The 19,683-nt window shown below is 31.5% G+C and overlaps 1 protein-coding gene across 1 annotated transcript; it reads left to right on the top strand.

The window, feature by feature from the left end:
* Nucleotides 1-14,592: 14,592 nt before the first annotated feature.
* LOC142616247 (uncharacterized protein At1g76660) lies at nt 14,593-18,507 on the top strand. The gene is made up of 3 exons (XM_075789130.1): nt 14,593-14,933; nt 16,055-17,201; nt 17,955-18,507. The coding sequence occupies exons 1-3, from the start codon at nt 14,895-14,897 to the stop codon at nt 18,161-18,163; spliced, it is 1,395 nt and encodes a 464-aa protein (XP_075645245.1). The 5' UTR covers nt 14,593-14,894; the 3' UTR covers nt 18,164-18,507.
* The last annotated feature ends 1,176 nt before the right edge of the window (nt 18,508-19,683 follow it).

Below are 19,683 nucleotides of genomic sequence, written 5' to 3'. Positions count from 1 at the left end.
TTCCTTTATTTTGTTTCTCTTTTCATTAATTTTTTTGGTTGCAGGAGTAGATCGACTAGGAACACCACCTTAGCTGCTGGGTGGAGGTCTATTTGTGTCCTCTTGGTACGTTTTTCTTTCCTTCTTTTTATCATTCCTGGTACTTTACAATTCTTGCGACTCCTAAATTTTTTGAAAGGTATTGGGCCCTCTCACAGATACTGATGGTCGATGAAAGCTTAAATTAACAAAAAAAAAAGAAAAAAGAATTTTTTTTGGCCATTTTGAAGAGGCATTGGACCCGCAAAGAAGAATGCATGCAAATAATTTTCCGACTCGAATTCCAGTCTAACTGAATTGAGAAATATAATTTGGCAACAATATGGTAACTAGTGACGAGAACCACTAAAAAAATAAAACCTATAAAAATCAGTTCAACCAATTGAGTTGGTTGGCCAACTTGGCCATACAGGTTCCAGAAATTTGAAATGAAGTTCAAAATAAAAAATCGATGTGATCCAATTCATGTTTATGGGAACTTGTGGTATAGATTTGGGGCCTTCGTGGAAAATCCAATTATAGCACTTTCCAACGGTCTATATTTCAAAATCTGATCTTCCACCTCAATTTTTATGACTGGAGAATTCATATTTGAACTAGTTTATCCTAGATCTCCAATATTTCTGTTTCTCGGTTCAATTGGTTGAACTGGTACTATAACCTGGGCACGATGGCTATGAGCAATTGGATATTGAAATATTGACTAAACAATTAAATAATACGCAATGATGGCAAAGGTTCTTAGTCCCCTATGAGCAAATTTTCTGCATTAGGGCGTCAGAGTTATTGCTATACGCAAACAATTTGTTTTGCACCTTCCTTTCAACGCCACATTAGACATCACTTGTCTTATTCAAGTTGTGTACAAGACGTAGGACCTGCAAAAGAAACTGTGTAATTTCGTTTAGTCATTAATAAGGGTGTGCTAATGGAAATGTTGGAAATTAACTTGGTCTTGTATGCTAGAATTGAGAAACTAAAGAACTTGGGGGATTGAGCTTTAATAATTGGAGGCAGTCTTGACTTTCCTTAAATGTGGGTTGAGTCAGAAGGCGTATAAGTTGACAAGCCCAAATATACTGTCATGTTGTGTGCTGGAAGTGTTGTACTTTGCTAGTCTTACCCACAAGCATAAATGTTATTCAAGGAGCGCATATGCTTCATGGTTCTTATGCATATTGCTTGACGCATAATGGTCGTTAGCTCAGTTGATTTGAGTAAAATGGTTACAGTCCTTAATCCTGAGACTCATTAATTTTTTAAAAGAATGTCTGACCACCTTCATCTTTCCTCTCCTCTCCTCTCTCTCAAATCCTTTGCATTGAAATGTAGGGTTGGTTCCTTGCTCAAATTGGGCATATTAATGAAATTGAAGATTCTTCCCATTAATCTGGTGTATGAAAGAAGTAACTCCGCCTGTGTTTATTTTTTTCATTCTCTTGTATTTGACACAGCCGGTCCCAAGCCCGGATGAAGGAGGAGGGTTCGTGTTTTATTTAGAAAAATAGATTATAAGATGCTTTTTCGGATGGAGCTTATGTCAAATAGGAATTATAAAGTTGATTCAATGAGGTTTGTGGTAAGGCTTCATTAGTTGTATATAAACTTGAAGTAACCCTAGATAGTTTGTCCAAGAAAATGAGATCGTTAAGAACTGCACGTGCCCAAAAGTGTTACATAGCCATCATTTGCATGGAGGACTATTTTCGACATGCGGGAGCAAACAACATAAGCTGGTTAGAGAAGATTTGTATGGTCGAAGGTGGAATTTCATGGTTCAATAGGTACTGACACCGCAACTTGTTAATATCTTGAACGCTCCATTTCCAAGACATACATTGGTTAGTGTCTTCAAATTTGTTCATTGCTATCTTGTCCCTGTTCCCACTCCTAGGTTACTTGGGGGTACTTGCTTTGGATCTTCATCTTCATGCAATCAACAACTCTAATGACAATGAATTTCTCAACATTTTTCTATGGTAAATTGTGATTGGTGTACAATAAAAATGACGTTAATGGCAGTCTCATGTGAAGTGATGTTACACTAATCACTATCTATCACTTAGTATGAGAAAAAAAAAAATTATGAAATTTGTTATATATGTAGCATTGGTGTCATCTCCATGTGGTGCTATTTGCTAGATTAGTGTTGTCTTGCAACTAATTTCAAGATAATATGAGGCATGGCTATGTTGAATTAAGTAGAAAAGAAATGGGATCGTGTGCCCAAATTGAAAGGAATTTGCTATTTGGTCCAAAAGCAACCTTCAGTTAGCCGAAAGTCCATAAAATGAAATGAAAAGCTTTAAAAGAAAACTCTATTTCCTTCAATTCCAATTTGTCCTTTTTTTTTTAGCTAGACCCCTAAAATTCCTCATTTGAGATGCTTGCCGTTTTGAGAATTGTTGTCGCCATATATTAGCTCTGTGTTGATGGGTATGCAAATTACATATGAAAAAAAGAAAGAAAAACTCATTCAAGTAGATGTGCTTTAATTTTTATCCAAGCTATTTTGTTGTTATGAGTCTGACTGTCTGACTTCATTTTGAGTACATATGAAAACTTAATGAAATTTAGCTTAGACAGCATAGCATCAATTTATTGCTAATCCTTTTTACTGGCTGTTCTATTTCATTTTCTCTTTAATAAGTCTTAAACTTGCTACTTCTCTTTTTCATGGATTATTTATTTATTTATTTATTTGATAAGTATTCTCTTTCCCATGGATGACGTGGTTGCTATCAAGTTATAAATTTGAAGACTAAAGTTTGTCATATGTTCATGTATTTGTAATATGGTACGTAATTATAGTCTCTTATAATTAATTTGTATAAAATTAATCAATGATTTGTTATCATCATTATTAGTGATTTTTCACCTTTCTTCTATGAAAAGTAAAATCTTATGATCATCTGATCAATCTTATGATCTGATCCCTGAGACATCTCAACGATCCTATGTAGGATCCTGGTCCTAAACCATGTTTGTTAGAGATTGCAATAAAGATTTAATATACACACATAATTTGTAATCCTATAGTACATGTATTGCACATCAGAATTTGTCCTACATCTAGAATTAGTCTATAGTTAGTTTAAAGGTAGTCTTCTTATATCGACATCCCATAGGTTTATTGTAACACAACAATTCGAAATGGTAGATAGCGCTTGGGAATGGAATTATTCCTATGTTTGGTTTGGTTAAGAATGTACTAAGATTCCATGAAATATGAGATTCCTATATTTGTTTATTCTTTGGAATCTTATAATAATTAATAATTGTTTACAAAATATCTTTAGATTTATAAACAAAATACTTTTGTGGGTTTTTTTCCCCTGCAAATAGATAATGAGAAAAATAATAGAAACTATAAATCAAGTCAAATTTAATACAATAGTCTAACTTTTCCTATAATACAACAATACAAATTTAAAATTTATGTTATTCATCACATATCACGACATCAAGTTTTGTCAATAAAATAATTTATTTTCTTCTAGCACTTAACTAAATCTCAAATACGAGATGCAAATCAAGAAAATATCAGATTTCATATTTCTCTTTTTTATTTTATTTTTGCTAAGTTAGAGTAGTTTTATTTTTATTGATTAAAGAGTGAAGATGAATGAGGTAAAATTGTTAGTTTATATAAAATAAAACTTTTTCTAGGGATGAGAATGTGTATTGCCACATTTTAAAAGGCAAGCCACATTCCTACAAAAGTAGGATTTGAGTGGGAATTCATATGCCCTCAAGCATATGGATTCTCTTGTATAATTTGTAACCAAATATGAGAATGCTAAGAAATTTTTCGATAGTCACAAGAATCTTAAAAGGTCAACCATTATCATAAGGTTTTTTGTCATAGATATAGGTTGTCAAGTTGATTACATTAATCTTTGCTTCTACTTAATTTCTTTGTTGTAGATATAGATTGTCAAGTTGATTACATTAATCCTTGCTTCTACTTTCGATTTTTATCTCTTATTTCTCCCACTTTCTCAATCCAACTAACGATTTTTGCATAATATGAGAGTTAGTTCTCATGAGGGTAGATACGCCCCTCAAAGGTTTAAACCTGTTGTCGACCAAGCTAGTCCTCTTAGGGGTAGATGTGCTCCTCAAACCAAATGTCCGCCAACCAATAACATCTCAGCCATTGGCATATCTTGCATTTCAAACGTAAGGTATCTTCAAGCTTTTGCATTTATTTTAAGAAAGGATTTTAGAGATATCATTCTAGAGTCAATGTACTTGTGCAATTTGTACTACTTCAATATTTATACTGCACATCATAGCTTGTACTACATCCTACGTTTAGCAACAACAAAAAACATCCTAAGATTAGCCTATGGATAGTTTAGGGTTTTTCTTCTTTTATATATTGCCTTTAGTAGGCTCAATTGTAACACAACAAGTGCATTTAGTATAGATGTAGCCTCGTAAAGTTTGCTTTCAAGCCGTCCAATGCGAACTAGGTCAATCTTTGCTTCCACTCTCCAATTTCTCTCTCCTACTCTCTCAATACAATAAATAATTATAATACAACCTCTTCCATCTAATGAACAAGTTTAACGATTTTAGAGATATCAAGACTTAGCCCTAATCGAGGCTTGAGTATATTATATAACTCTAGGCCTAGTCATAGTCCGTTTGGGAACAACAACTTATTTAGTTGAAATTGAAACTTTTTTGCTAAAAGTGTAAAAAAAAAAAAGAGTTAAAAACTAGTTTAATAGTACAATAAAACCCATAAATAACGCCAAAAAGTGCAATATGACTCATGAATAGTACCAAAAAGAAGCTAAAAACTCAAATAAGCTGAAACTTGCATCACATCCCAAACCGGCTAATATCTAATCATAGTTGGAGTGCAAGTGAAGGAATCATAATCTTTCTTGAAGCACAGGCAATCATAATTATATTTGTAATGTAAGTATTGTAGTAATATTAAATTAGTTTATGGTTAATTTAGGATTCAGCCTACTATAAATATCTGTTAATGAGTTCATTATAATATATATATATATAGAGTTTAGCATACATAAATCCACTAGTTACGACAAAGTATGCTTATTATAGACAACCTCTCCTTAGGGTCAAACAATTCATTCTTTTTTTATTTTTATCCAAAGTCCTTCTCTTATCGCTACTTCTAGTCATTCTCTTGCTATAGACAACCTCTCCTTAGGGTCAAACAATTCATTCTTCTTTTTTTTTTTAATTTTTATCCAAAGTCCTTCTCTTATCACTACTTCTAGTCATTCTCTAGGGCTCATCCTAATCTACTCCATAATATTGACAACTTTAGAACTGATATTTTCCAGTAAGAAAATTTTAGTGATTTCAAGTTTCAACTACATTCAATTGGCGTGTGCATCTTTCTTTTGCTCCTAGATTTTGGATTTATTTTTGATCATGCGTTCTCAACCATATTGACTAAATCCTTCTTTTTGGTTGTTTATCTTTATCAGCGTTATTCAAAAAAACGTGGCTCTATCAATTTTAGACAGTTTTTTAGCCAACACTTCTAATTAATAGCCTTCACACGAATGATGCATTGTGCTAAGCATTCATGCCTCAAAGATCATTGCACACATCTCACCTTTGTTTCAGCCTATCATCTATGCTTCATTTAATTCTGTCCAACCTGATCCACTTTACATTCAATTTGGTTATGCTTTCTTTCAATGTTTCACATTCTTTCCAAACTCAAGTTGTCCTCAAGTTTCCACCTTCAGTTTGAGGGGGATGTTAGAGATATTAAGATCCCACCCATCAAAGCACATATAGATTATGTAAGTTATAACTCTACTCCATGCTCATTGTATTTAATCATTTTAGAATGCAAGCAAAGTATTCATAATTATAATTATACTTATTGCGCAAGTATTGTAATTATAAGTTATTTTAGGATTTAACATACTATAAATGCCCTTCAATAGATTCATTGCAATGTAGAACTTGTCAGTGACTTTCCATTATGGATGCAGGATTTTAACATTTAAAAATTAATCCTCTACGTTTTCTTTCTCTTTCTCTTTCGGACTTATTTATTGTCTACTCTATATTTTATCATGATATAATAGTTCTTACTTTTTGTCTTTTTCTGATATGATATTCTGGTATAATATCAGAGTTGTGTTTTTATTTTTATAAAAAATAATAATGCAGCTTTTGACTTTAAACAAAAAGTTTGTGTCTTAGCGTTTGTGTAAAGGGTTCGTATGGGCAAGTTGGTTGAGGTAAATGTCTACCGAATTTCAATCTGGCCAGTGTTGGTTGCGGGAGCTCTAGAAATTCCTCCAACTTTTCAAAGTCCTTCTTATCCATGGAATAATGGATTGACTTGTCAAGAAATTAAATTAATATTTTAAGAATTAATGTCTCTATCAAATTCGCTAGCAGTGATCGATGAGTTAATGGAGTCGTTCACTACCTTGCTGTGAAGGTTAGACAAAGCTTAATCCCTCTAATTGAGTATCAACTCATCCATTGGAACTAAAAAGATGGTTATTTGATGATAGTAAAAAGAAATAACCAAATCAATCCATTGACTTATCGATCACTGCTAGCGAATTTGATAGTATTTTTTCGATAAGGTTATATGATTTCGCATCCTAGACTCAAGTTAACTTATCTGTCTAGTTGTGGGTGAAAAGAAATTTTTTTATAAGTAAAAAGAAATAAATAGGCGAAAATAACTGGAAGAAAATTAAAGCGAAGAGATATTAGTAAAATTTTGAACACAAATCATATATTTATCTTTCTATCATAAATATATTATCATGTAAAGCAAAACTTGAGTTTAGTGCTTTTGGATCACAAGAGCACTAGATCCAATAGGATGCAAAAATGTGGCAAGTTTTGGATACATGCCCACCATATTAGGTTTTATTTTTTATTTGGTTAATTGGTATTTACTCCCGTTGACAATTAGGATTTCATACTAATGTTGAAACAAATTTTATTGATATTAATATTATAATTTTTTTAATAGTTAAGATATACATATTTCACTAACATGAATAAGTTAGAGACTAAAAATAATGCAAAGGTGTTTCAAAAATAATAAAATATTCAATTTATGTTCTCCCAAAAGTAGCCAAGGTGTTTGCACATTTATTCACTTCATTAAATACATGAATTTCACATTTATTCACTTCATTAAATTCATTAAGAAATACATATTTCACTAACATGAATAAGTTAGAGACTAAAAATAATGCAGAGGAGTTTCAAAAATAATAAAATATTCAATTTATGTTCTCCCAACAGTAGCCAAGGTGTTTGCACATTTATTCACTTCATTAAATACATGAATTTAAGCTGTAGTAGAGATGAAACCAATAACAAGAACATCCAATTCAATATCCCTTAGCATCCAAAGCTCTATCATCACACTTATGATCACATTAATATGTTATGAAAAACTATAACCACTTACTATAGTGTTCCCTAACAACATTATCGCTCTATAAACTTGTATCAGATTTCTTATTCAGTAAAAAGCAAGACCATCACTCCACAAAGTTGTACTAGAATTCTTATGCAGTAATCTTGTATCAGAATTCTTATTCAGTAAAAAGTGACACCATCAATCCACAAACGTGTACTAGAATTCTTATTCAATAAAAAGATGTTTTCAAGATCAAGGCTTGAAATCTCAACCTTACCTAAATAGAATATGCTTTTCTTTTTTATACATAAAAAGCTAAAACATTTGATTTGTATGTTTTCATCAAGTGTATTTTAACTTTCTTTTATACCATATTTTTGCAATGAAAATGAAATGATAGTATTTTAACTGACACAATTTCATATATTGATAGTTAAAAACTTTAAGTTTTTCAAGTAAAATTTTCAATATGCTTTCTAGTTTTCTTTTATGAGTATTGTAAATCAACAATAATTTCATATAATTAGCCAAGTTATAACATAATATGCGATGCATTTGTCATTAGTTTACTCCAATATTTAAATAATATTTCTAGTAAAATATTGTAATTTTAAGTGTTTTACAAAATAGAAAGACAAAGTAGTGTTTTAGTGATTTGCTCATACTAGATGTGTTTTCAAGTTAATAATTGCATGATATAGTCATGCTTTATGGCTACTCAAAAATGCAAATATCATTTTGATAAATTAAAAATTCAAACATCCTTCAATTATTTGAGTTTTTTTTTAATTTTTTACATTCTTGATTGTGTGTCATTAATTTTTTTTTTCTTTTATTGGGCTTTGTTTTAATTGCGCCAAAAATAACTAAATTTGAGGAAGAATAACATATTTCAAATAAATTATATATTTCTTCTATAAATCTTAGAAAAATGATATAAAAATTTTATTATACTTAAATAATTAATGCACAACTTTAAAAATAATTAATATAATAAAATAAATGTATTTATCCTATTAGTAATCTTTTAGATTACTCAAAGAAGTTAGGAAATCTAAATGGTTAAGATTAATTTTAGTGAATTCTCAAATATTTAATTTTTCAATGGTTTTTATGTAAATTGCTTTAAAAAAAACTAAATATGAGAAAACTTGTAATATTATTATTTTAAATAATAAAAATTTCTTATATAAAATTTATGTAAGCGTGGAACCACTTACTAGAGGATCCCGCACCCCCCCCCCCCCCAATCTCAAATATTAGAGAATTACCCCCAAAATTTTCCTAAAATTTTCAAAAGATATATGATTGGCCCCCAAGCTCTTCATATTTCTTGTATAACACTTTTGAATTGATTCAATTCTATATTTATTAATATTTCTGCTTCCCATTCATAAAATTATAGTTTCTAATTAATATATGTATTGACTCTATTATTTTCCACAAAAATATTAGTATTAATAAGTCCTAAAAAATAGCATGTAGTTTTGGTGTTGGCGTGTGAGTGTATTCCCTTATCTTATCTCCCTTCCCCTATATATGTGTGTGTGTGTGTATTTCTAAAAAATATATATATATATATAACTCCTGAAAATTATTTTCCACAAAAATATCAGTTTTAATAATTCCAATATGGCCATATGTCTATAAAAAGCTTGTATTCCATTAACTAATAAATTTGAACCTTTTTGTGTGTATATATAGCTATATGTATAAAAAACTTGTATTCCATTAACTAATAAAATTGAACCTATTTGTTTGTATCTACTTTCACCTTCTTCTTTTTTGGTTGAAAACCAGCATAACTTCATTTCACTCTACTCAAATAGATTACATCATTATTCAAGTGTTCCAATGGAAATTTTGAAGATCCCTCTATCCAAGTTATAAAAGTGCAAAAATTATAGGAGTCCAAACTTTACGACACTTTTTACCACAACTATCATGGTATGTTGGTGATTATGAATGGTGGTCTGACAAGTGTTTATGAAAGTGATAAATAACAAATCACAATCTGTCACATAAAATAGTTGTGAGAATAGAGTACAAGAGTCTATTCTATACTTCTATATAGGTAGGCAATATATACTGTACAAGTAAAATACGCTATGGGCCTAAGTCCATTGGGCTTATATTCTCACAGCCCCCTCAAACTCATGTTGGATGAAGTGATGTTAACTTGAGTTTGGAAGTTCATTCTCAAAAAAAAAAAAAAAAAAAAAAAAAAAACTTGAGTTTGAAAGTCAAAGCACTGAAGTATCTTGGTGGAGGAGGCGTAGTAAAGATCAGCAAAGCATGTTAAAGTCTGAAAAACTAGGTATAAAACTGTAAATAATATATTACAAGGGTCTGCCCTGTATAGGTAGACAATATGTGTTAAAAAAGTAACCTACACTATGTGCCTTAGTCCATTGGGCTTACAATATGAGCCTAAGTCAATTGAGTTTATATTCAAAGAGGTATACTCATGAAAGTGATTGTATCTCCTTCCAAAATGTTGTCACGTTAGCCCACTTCATGTGCAAAATTTGATAGCTTGAATAGCTGCTTCGAAGCAGTGTAAGTCCAAACCGATTTCAATTTTATGTTTAATATTTAATAAAGTCGAAGTTTTCAATTCTCTGTTGCATCACTCCTATGCATTCTGTTGATAATTGATGGAATCCTAGATTGACAGAGGACACAAATTTCAAAATAGATTTCAGCAGCAAACTATTTTTCCAAAATTTCTTTCTCAATGTTTTATATTTCCTTTTTTCCTTTCACATTCATTTGTCAAATTTATACTTGATTTTCAAGATTAAAGGTAAATGCAACCAACACATTGTCAGAAACATTATGAAAGTAATACTATTAGTATAATAGTTTAATTTGAAAATTCAAGAAATAATTTATATAAGAGACAAATTTTAAAGAGCATAGTATAAAAATCGTTTCTCGTTCTTTCTTTTTGATCGTGTCTTTATTTGTATTATTAAAATTAGCCCAATCATCATGCATGAGGACATGCAATCTGATCCACAAAAAAGGAAAAAAAAAAAAAATCTTCCTTCAAGATTTTTTTTTAATTTTTAATTTTTTTTCTTGATCGCGTTTTGTTTGGAGAATGCATGAGGCCCACCACTATGTATATTGAAGTGGGCCCAATGCGGCCTTATAAAACAAATCCCAGCTGTTCTAGACGGGCCATGTGTAACATAACGGGCCTAGTTGAAGTCGGCCTAATTTCATCATTTCAATGAGAAGTGACGTGTATAACAACTTTTATAACAAATTTTAAGTGATAAGTTGTTACTAATTCTAATTTAAACTATTTGTTAAACTTATTATTTTGACCACTAGTAATAATTTACTACTTATAATTTGTTATCAAAAATGTTATGAACATAGTTCTATTTCCATCATATCATTTTTTGATAAATTTTTTTAGAGTAATATTGTGTCCACAATATTTGTACAACAAATTTTAAGTAGTAAGCTGTTATTACTTACTAGTTGAAATTTAGACTCACTATTGACATCACTTTTTTACTCACTAATAACAACTTTCCACCTATAATTTGTTATAAAAATGTTGTGCACATGACATAATTTTTTTTTTTTTAAAGAAAAGAATTCAATTACAATTATTTAGGTCTGTAATTTATAAATTTTGAATTAAATTTAAGCATGCAGTCACATTGAGCATATAGTACAAACTACAAACACTATTATCTTTCTCTAACTATAGTTAAATTTCAACCATTTGGCTTATAGGCTAACATAACTATTTGATTAAAATTTAATGGGTGATACAACCTAAGAACCATTTTTTTCACTCAACATGTCCCCTTTAAGGCTTTTCTTTTCACAACCCTCTAGGAATTTTTCTTTAGCTTTTCCTTTTCCACCTAAACACAAGGATTTCAATAGCATGTAAACATAAATACCTCGAATAGTTGGTTAAGATGATGATGATCTGAAATTAAGATATCTTAGAGCTCTTATATTTAATTTTATTAAATTTTGTCCCCAGAGATATTATTGTACATAAATGTATTGTGGAGGAAGATAAAAAAAAATAAAAAATAAAAAACATTGAATCTAAGATGCATCATGTCTATTTATCTCCAAACTATAAAGAAGTATCAAGTATGACTAGCGCTTTAAATTTTGGATAATGCTTTAACTGAAAGAACCAGCAAATGAGCGCACATTGGGTGGATTATTCACGTGTATCTGCTATTTGGTTTTTTTTTTTTTGAGTAAACAGTAATATTTATTAGAACACACACGAAAATAGTAATATTAATATTTTAAATCGGGTTTATAATACATTACATAACCAGAGTACAACTATAAAATAATTGTCTAACCTTTGGTTATTTTGTTGCATCTTTGTCATTGGGTAAGTGTAATAATTTAACATTTTTTTAATAGAAGCAAACATAAACGAGAGAGAGAGAGAGAGAGAGAGAGAGAGAGAGAGAGAGAGAGAGAGAGAGAGAGAGAGAGAGAGAGAGAGAATGTGGTTCTAAAATAAAAGTATATCACAAACTCCACTAAAAATTTAGTGTAACTTTTACGGAAAGGTGTAACAAGTTATACTATATGTATGTATATATATATAAAGATTCCTCTCTTTCAACTGGACTTTTATGTAGTTCAAAAATACCCTCATTAATAAAGAATAACTTTGTTTAGAAATAGGATCATAAATGTCAAATAACAAATTTCATTTTGAGATCAAAAAGAGAATTCCTACAATTTAAGATTTTTTTTCCCTTTATATTCAAAAAAGAAATTGCAGTTATTATTGATCTCTAAAATTTATCATTTTTATTTGTTCGAAAAAAAAAACTTCTAAATTATAATATATGCAAATTATACTTTTACCGAAATAGAAAAAAGAAAAAGAAAGAACAAACACATGAGAGCGTATTCAGAGGTATATATATATACACACACACAACACAATACTCTTTCCAAACCAATATGAAACAGTTATTCATTTAGCATCTATTACAAACTTTTTGTATATAACAATTAATTTAATAACCGAACTTAAGAATAAAAAGTAATTATTTAATAAAAATATATTTTATTCTTACTAAAAATAATAATTTAAAAAACCAAACTTACGGAATAATTATTTAATTATAATATCTTCTATTTTTACTAATAATTAATATTAATGAATATAATTGTCATTCAATGTATCAAACGTGTTGGAAACGCGTTGGATACGCATGGAGATTTGGATAGGTGAAAATGACAGTAAATACACGCTCGTTATTCCTGTCTCTATATGTGTGAATAATTTTGGTAAGGGAAATGCAAGGACGGACTAAGGAGGGGCGGCACATGTAATGTAATGTATTATGTAAAACTAAAGGAGCATCATCAACTTTTACGGGCCCCACTCCAAAAACCCTTAAAGGGCCCAGCCCACCACCACCTCCTTAAAAGCTCTAACTTTAATGTAATGCTTATGCCGTCTCTTTTCCTATTTTCTCTGCTCTCTACACTAACCTCTTGCTTCACTTCACTCTTCACTCCCAAAAAAAAAAAAAAAAAGTTCTAGCTTATCCACTAAAAAAAGCTAATAATTCAATGACCTTTTCCCCAAACCCTATAAATATCAAATTTATTCTTTACATAATAAATGCATCAAAACAATAATAAAAGGAGAAGTGGATAAAACTTAGGTATAACTACTTACCGTTGTGTCTTAAATTCTTTAATTAAATTCAATAATATGGTTTTATTAACTATACATAATATCACCACATACTTTTTATGCGATGGTTACTCTTCAAGTATAAGTGTTTGTGGGGTGTAGAGAAAATTATGAGAATTAATAGTAAATATTTATTTTGATTGTGTTTATATATGAAATTTGATAATTATAATTTTTTAAGAGAAGTGCAACGTTTACAACATTTTCACAATAAATTATATGTGCTAAGTTGTTATTAATTCTAATTTAAACCTATTACTAAAATTACTTTTTTGCCCATTAATAACAACCCATAACAATCTGCCATTTATAATTTGTTGTGAAAGTGTTATGGTTATAACATTTTTTTAATAGAGAAATTATTATATTTATTAATAAGTATTTATGATGATTATGTTTTTATATGAAACTATTATATACATATATATATATATATATATACACATAAAATAATAATTAGTATATATTTAGTATGATTATGTTTGTATATTGAACCATCTATTATATACATTTTTTCTTCTATTATATCAATTTTTTAAAGAAAGTATTATATACTTTAATTGATGGTTTAGCTATACAATAGAATTTAAATCCAATAAAAAAATATTAAAAATTGACACTTAGGATTGTGAGGACAAAAAAACTTATATGGCAAAATATTATATGATTAACCAAAAGTTAAATATCTTTGATTATATATATATATATATATAATAACTATTATTATTAATAAATATTTAGTATGATTGTGTTTTTATATTGAATTATCTATGATATCAATTTTTTAAGAATCTATTATATAATTTAACAAAGGGTTTAATTATATAATAGAATTTAAATCCAATAAAATATATATATTAGAAAATTTACATGTAAGATTATGAGGACACGAAAATGGATGTGGTAAAATATTATACTGTTAACCAAAAGTCAAATATCTTTAATTTTATATATATTATGAATTATAGATTATAGTTGTTAGTCATTAACTTTGTTGTAACCTGTTATCAAAAAGAAGAAAGAAACAAGGAAGTAATACTGAAGGTGAGCAGCAAGAAGGAAGAGTTATCAAAAAAAAAAAAAAAACTTTGTTGTAACTTAAAATTCCAATTTATTATTATGTATAACTTTGTAAAACCTTTTTTTTTTCTAAATACAATTACATTTGTACACAATTTACTTTTAAACAAAATAAATTTATTCAAAGTCGAATCACACACTACAATAACTCCTAAAAAAAAAAAAGAAAAAAAACTAGCATCGTCTCTCTCTCTCTCTTTAAGAGTCTCACACACAACAGCACACTGGTGGTTCACTTTCTTTTTTATCTCTCCATCTCTATCACTTGAATCTTTTTTCGCTTTTGTCTTTCCTTGTCCTCTAATCAATAATTAATTAATATATCAATATCCTTTTTCTTTTTCTTTTGTTTTTATTTATTTTTATTAGTAGTACTATCATTAAATTTATTTTGATCGATCTTTCTCTCCCAAACTTTTCTTTTTTTCCTTTCTCTTTCTTTGGAGCAAAATCTAAATGGTGTCAGCTTCTGCTTAAGAAATGTGAGAATGGTTTCTTTGGGGTGTGTTAGTTACTGCACTCTCTAACTAACAACAACAAAAATTCAAACCCACTATTAACTAATATAAACAGAACAACAACAACAACAGCAAGCTGAAGAAGAAGAAGCTGAAGATAGCTCACTAACTCACTCAGTGTCTCAGCTCTGTATAATACATGGGTTCGGAGCAAAATAGATTCCCTCAGCAAGAACGGGTACTGCTTCTCTCTCTGTCTTGATTTCTTTTGGTTCTTTGTTCATTCTTTTTTGTCTTTTGGGGGCTTTGATTTGATGCCAGATCTGGGTTTTTGTTTTGGATTCTTGCATTTTCTATTTGGGTTTTGGTTTTCAACTTAAAACCTGTGTCTAAGCATTCGCATGTAGTTTGTTGCCCAGATCTGGGCTGGCACTGGTACCTATTTGATTAATTAGCCCAAAAAAGAAAGGACCAACAACATCAACTAACTCCATTAACTACTTGTGTAATTCTCTAAGTTTAGATGTACTAAGTTAAAGACAGAGAAAAAAAGTTGTTGTTTCCTCAGAGAGACTTTCAGGCTCTGGATTACACTTGGAAAAGGGTTTGCCTTTGGTAATTTATTTTACCAGAAAATGAATGCATCAGTTTCACAGAATTAGCCGTCAGATCTGATGGAAACTCTCTTTGGCTTTGACCCACTTACTCAGAGTGAAGATCACGCCATCCTAGTTAAATTTTGCTTGTCAACGTCAACATTATTTTTAGGCTTTTCTTTGAGTTAGATCTCCAAAACATGTACTTAAATAGGGACACATCCAACTTACCCAATTGTGAAAACACCATTATCCAACTTCATTTTAGGTCATCATTAACTATTATAAAGCGTATCTCCTCATTTTTCCCCTTAAAATCTTTGCATGAATATGATATTAAGCATTAATGACTATGATATGCTTTTAAATGATACCCTATTCTCAGTTTTTTTTTTTTTTTAAACTGCTAATTGTAGTTTTAATATCCCTTTTAGCTTGATGTCATTTTGCATTGTAGCAGACTATTGTGAAGTGAAAATTGTTCAGTCAAATTAATTTTCTATATTTTTATTACATGGCTTCATATACATGATCATGCATGAAAAACAAAGGAACTGGGTGGATGGTCAGAATGAACAAAGATTTAGTTAATGCATTGAGCTACTTGGGCGGATTTTTGGGCCAACTATGAACTGTTTTGTCAAAAATTTAGTATGAATATCTTCTTGTTTAAATTCAATTCATGCAGAAACACACAATAAGACAAAAAGCTTTGTTGACTTAGAAATGTTAAATGAAATATGATGCTTAACTGTCTTGACAGCGAAAGAGATGGGCAGGATGTTGGAGTGCATTGTCTTGTTTTGGTACACAGAAAGGTGGAAGGCGTATTGTACCTGCATCTCGTATTCCTGAGGGAAATGCAGCCGCAACCCAGCCAAATGGACCTCAAGCGGCTGGGTTGACCAATCAGGCTACCGCACTAGCTCCATCTCTACTTGCCCCACCTTCGTCACCAGCATCCTTTACGAATTCTGCACTCCCTTCAACAGCTCAATCACCCAGCAGTTTCTTGTCATTATCTGCCAACTCACCTGGAGGTCCTTCATCCACAATGTATGCCACTGGGCCATATGCCCATGAAACACAGCTCGTTTCTCCTCCTGTTTTTTCAACCTTTACAACTGAGCCATCTACTGCTCCTCTCACTCCCCCACCAGAGTTGGCTCACCTTACTACACCCTCTTCTCCAGATGTGCCTTTTGCTCAGTTCCTCTCGTCTTCAGTGGAACTCAAAAGCACTAATAAGACCAATTACATGGGTGCAAATGATCTTCAAGCAACATATTCACTTTATCCGGGAAGTCCAGCTAGTAGTCTCAGATCACCAATGGGATCCTCGTTTCCTGATCGGGAGTTTACCACACAATGGGATCCTTCAATTTCTCCCCAAAATGGCAAATATCCAAGGAGTGGTTCTGGCAGGCTATTTGGGCATGACACAACCAGTGCCTCCATGGTGTCTCAAGATTCTAATTTCTTCTGCCCTGCTACATTTGCTCAATTCTATCTGGATCATAATCCGCCATTTCCTCATACTGGCGGGAGGTTAAGTGTGTCCAAGGATTCAGATGTTTATCCTTCTAGTGGAAGTGGACATCAGAACAGGCACAATAAGAGCCCCAAGCAAGATGTAGAAGAAATAGAAGCTTACAGAGCATCCTTTGGGTTCAGTGCAGATGAAATTATTACTACCACCCAATATGTGGAGATTTCTGATGATGTAATAGAGGATTCATTTACCATGACTCCTTTTACCTCTAATAAACTACCCATGGATGAAAATACAGAATATGCATCAGTGATTGAAGGACTGAAAGCTCAGAAAACACAAACAAACTTGTGGAGTCAAAAAAGCCTTGATGAGGGTGTATACTGTGATGTGCCAGTGTTATGCAATGGCCATGAAGGTGAGTTGTCATTATTTGATTTAAAACTACACATTGCTCCATTGGTTGTCAAGAAATCACAGTAAAGGGGAAAATAAAATAGGGGAGGTGGGGGTGGTTGGGGGGCTTTTAGGACAGCTGATCAACCCTAATCTGTCATAAGCTTTCAATTCTATGGTTTCTCAAAAATCAATGGGAGCATACCTGTTTTATGTTGTTATTATGTTTACACGTCTTTATTTCTCATGAGTTGGGTTTCATGCGAGGAGCATATATAGCATATTGATTCATGTTATCTTTAAATTACAAACTTAATTATACTCCATCAAATCATTGACCTCTTTGAATAGACAGCAATTAATGCCAAATTTGTCCTACTTTTTTTCCGTTCAATTGTTGCCTTCCAATTATTTTAACTAGATCTGCAGGGGGGGAGGGGGGTGGTTGGGGGTTAAAAAGCAGCTGAAATTATTAAATTGAAGGAGAGTTTCTGAAATTATTTGTGTGTGGGGACCCTGCGCATGTGCGCAGGGGGGGGGGGGGGGGAGAGGTTGGATTGGAGGACAGTTCTTGTCGTGGAGGGACCTTGCCTTGAACTATATTGAGGCCATGTACGTTCTATGACTCTTTGATTGTGCTTATACTGCATGCAAGTCTGTCTCCTTGTAAGGTGTCTTTAGCTTATTAAGATGCATCTGTGCTTTCTCTTATCATAAGATCCCTCCTCCTTTCTGCATGCTTGCTGGCAATAATGTTCATTTCATGTATACCCAGATAATAAGTCACGGAGACAACCTAGCAATCTCTCCGGATCAAGTACGCCCGGTACTCTGACTGATGAAGAGGACATATATTCGAAGATGGAGTTATCCAAAAAGGGTAGCAGAAAATACCCGCTGGGTTTGTCTTGCTCTGATGCAGAAGTTGACTATAGGCGAGGAAGAAGCGTAAGAGAAGGCAGAGGAGATTTTGCCTGGCATTGACTGAGAATCAGTTCAAAATAGGTTGTCAGTTGTTTCCGATGTGAATTAGTTTGCAGGTTTCTTTGGTCATACACTTTTGTTTGGGGTTCTCTGTGATAGATGGAATGGTCTAACCTATGATCTAACCTGTTCTCTCTCTCTCTCTCTCTCTCTCTCTCTCAGGTGTGTGACGTGATCTTTCTGATTGATGAATGTATCTCTATGTTCCTATTTCCTGTTAAGTTACATAGGTGGTGCATCTAATTATATGTATTTGGTGAATGCAACTGGTTTAAGTCATTTATACTATGGAACAACTATTGCAACATCAGTTTAGCTGATGTTCTGGAGTATTTTCTGTACTATCTTTGGGGGCTGTGACGGTCCTAATTGTGAAAAATCTTTTTATCAAAAGGGAGTCTTTTTTTTTTTTTTTTTTATAAATTTTTTTAATGGGGTGGATATTACCGGGCAACTTTGTTAAAATAGTAGGAAGTGTTGGTTCAGCTAATTAGCAGATAATAAATCTAGGCAAGGTAAGGTTGGAGAATGGGCCAGAGTTTGAACCTCAGTCGTTGCGTGTGGGGGGATTGGGTAGTCTTTTTAGGATTGGGAGGATTTCCAAGCATGTTGCTCAAGGGACCAAACTTTACTCTTATTGGAAGGTGGGTTCTCTTTTAGAATGATGGGTATATACATTACCATGGTTTGGTTTGGTTTGGAAAAGTACTATTTTTTTTTAAAAAGTAATAATTAAACAACTCTTGGGATTTTTTTTTTTTTGTTGATAGGAAAACAACTCTTGGGATTATTTTTTGGAGATGCAGATACTATTTCATGATCCGGCGGCTCCATTGCATGTGCATGATCTGGCGGCTCCATTGCATGTGCATGATGTGGGGTAGAAGTTTTGTATAAATGTATTTAAAAAAAAAATAAGATAAAATTCAATATTTTAAATGGGAACCGTGATAATCTGAAACACCAATTAAGTTATAAAGACTTTTGGTAGTAATAGTTATACATCTAATTTCTAATAAAATGTCTCTACATTGGTAATTGCTTCTATAATGCATTTAACAATTAAAAAAAGAAAAAGAAAACTGTATTGGTTATATTCATAATCTTTTAGGGACTAATTTTTTACTAAACATGTTGAGTATGTAACATGGTTTTAAAAACTAAATCAGATTGGCCAGTTTGACCAGTTGAACCAAGAACTGCCAACAACTCCAAAATCAGTCAAAATTGGCTAAAACCGGTCAAAAACCATGTTGAACCGGGAATCGGAGGCAAAAGCAGTTTTGCCCCGGTTTGGTTTTTAAAACCATGGTTCACGCCATTGAAAATAAGAATTTGAGATAATTATTTTTGTTTTATACATGTTATTTGAAATGGGAAACGTGATAATCAGAAACACCAATTAAGTTATAGAGACTTTTGGTAGTAATAGTTATACATCTAATTTCTAATAAAATGTCTCTACATTGGTAATTGCTTCTATAATGCATTTAACAATTAAAAAAAGAAAAAGAAAACTG

Source organism: Castanea sativa, chromosome 1, assembly GCF_040712315.1.
Source record: "Castanea sativa cultivar Marrone di Chiusa Pesio chromosome 1, ASM4071231v1".
Lineage (NCBI taxonomy): Eukaryota > Viridiplantae > Streptophyta > Magnoliopsida > Fagales > Fagaceae > Castanea > Castanea sativa.
Note: the sequence above shows the minus strand (reverse complement) of the source record. Positions and strands in the feature narration are given on the sequence as shown.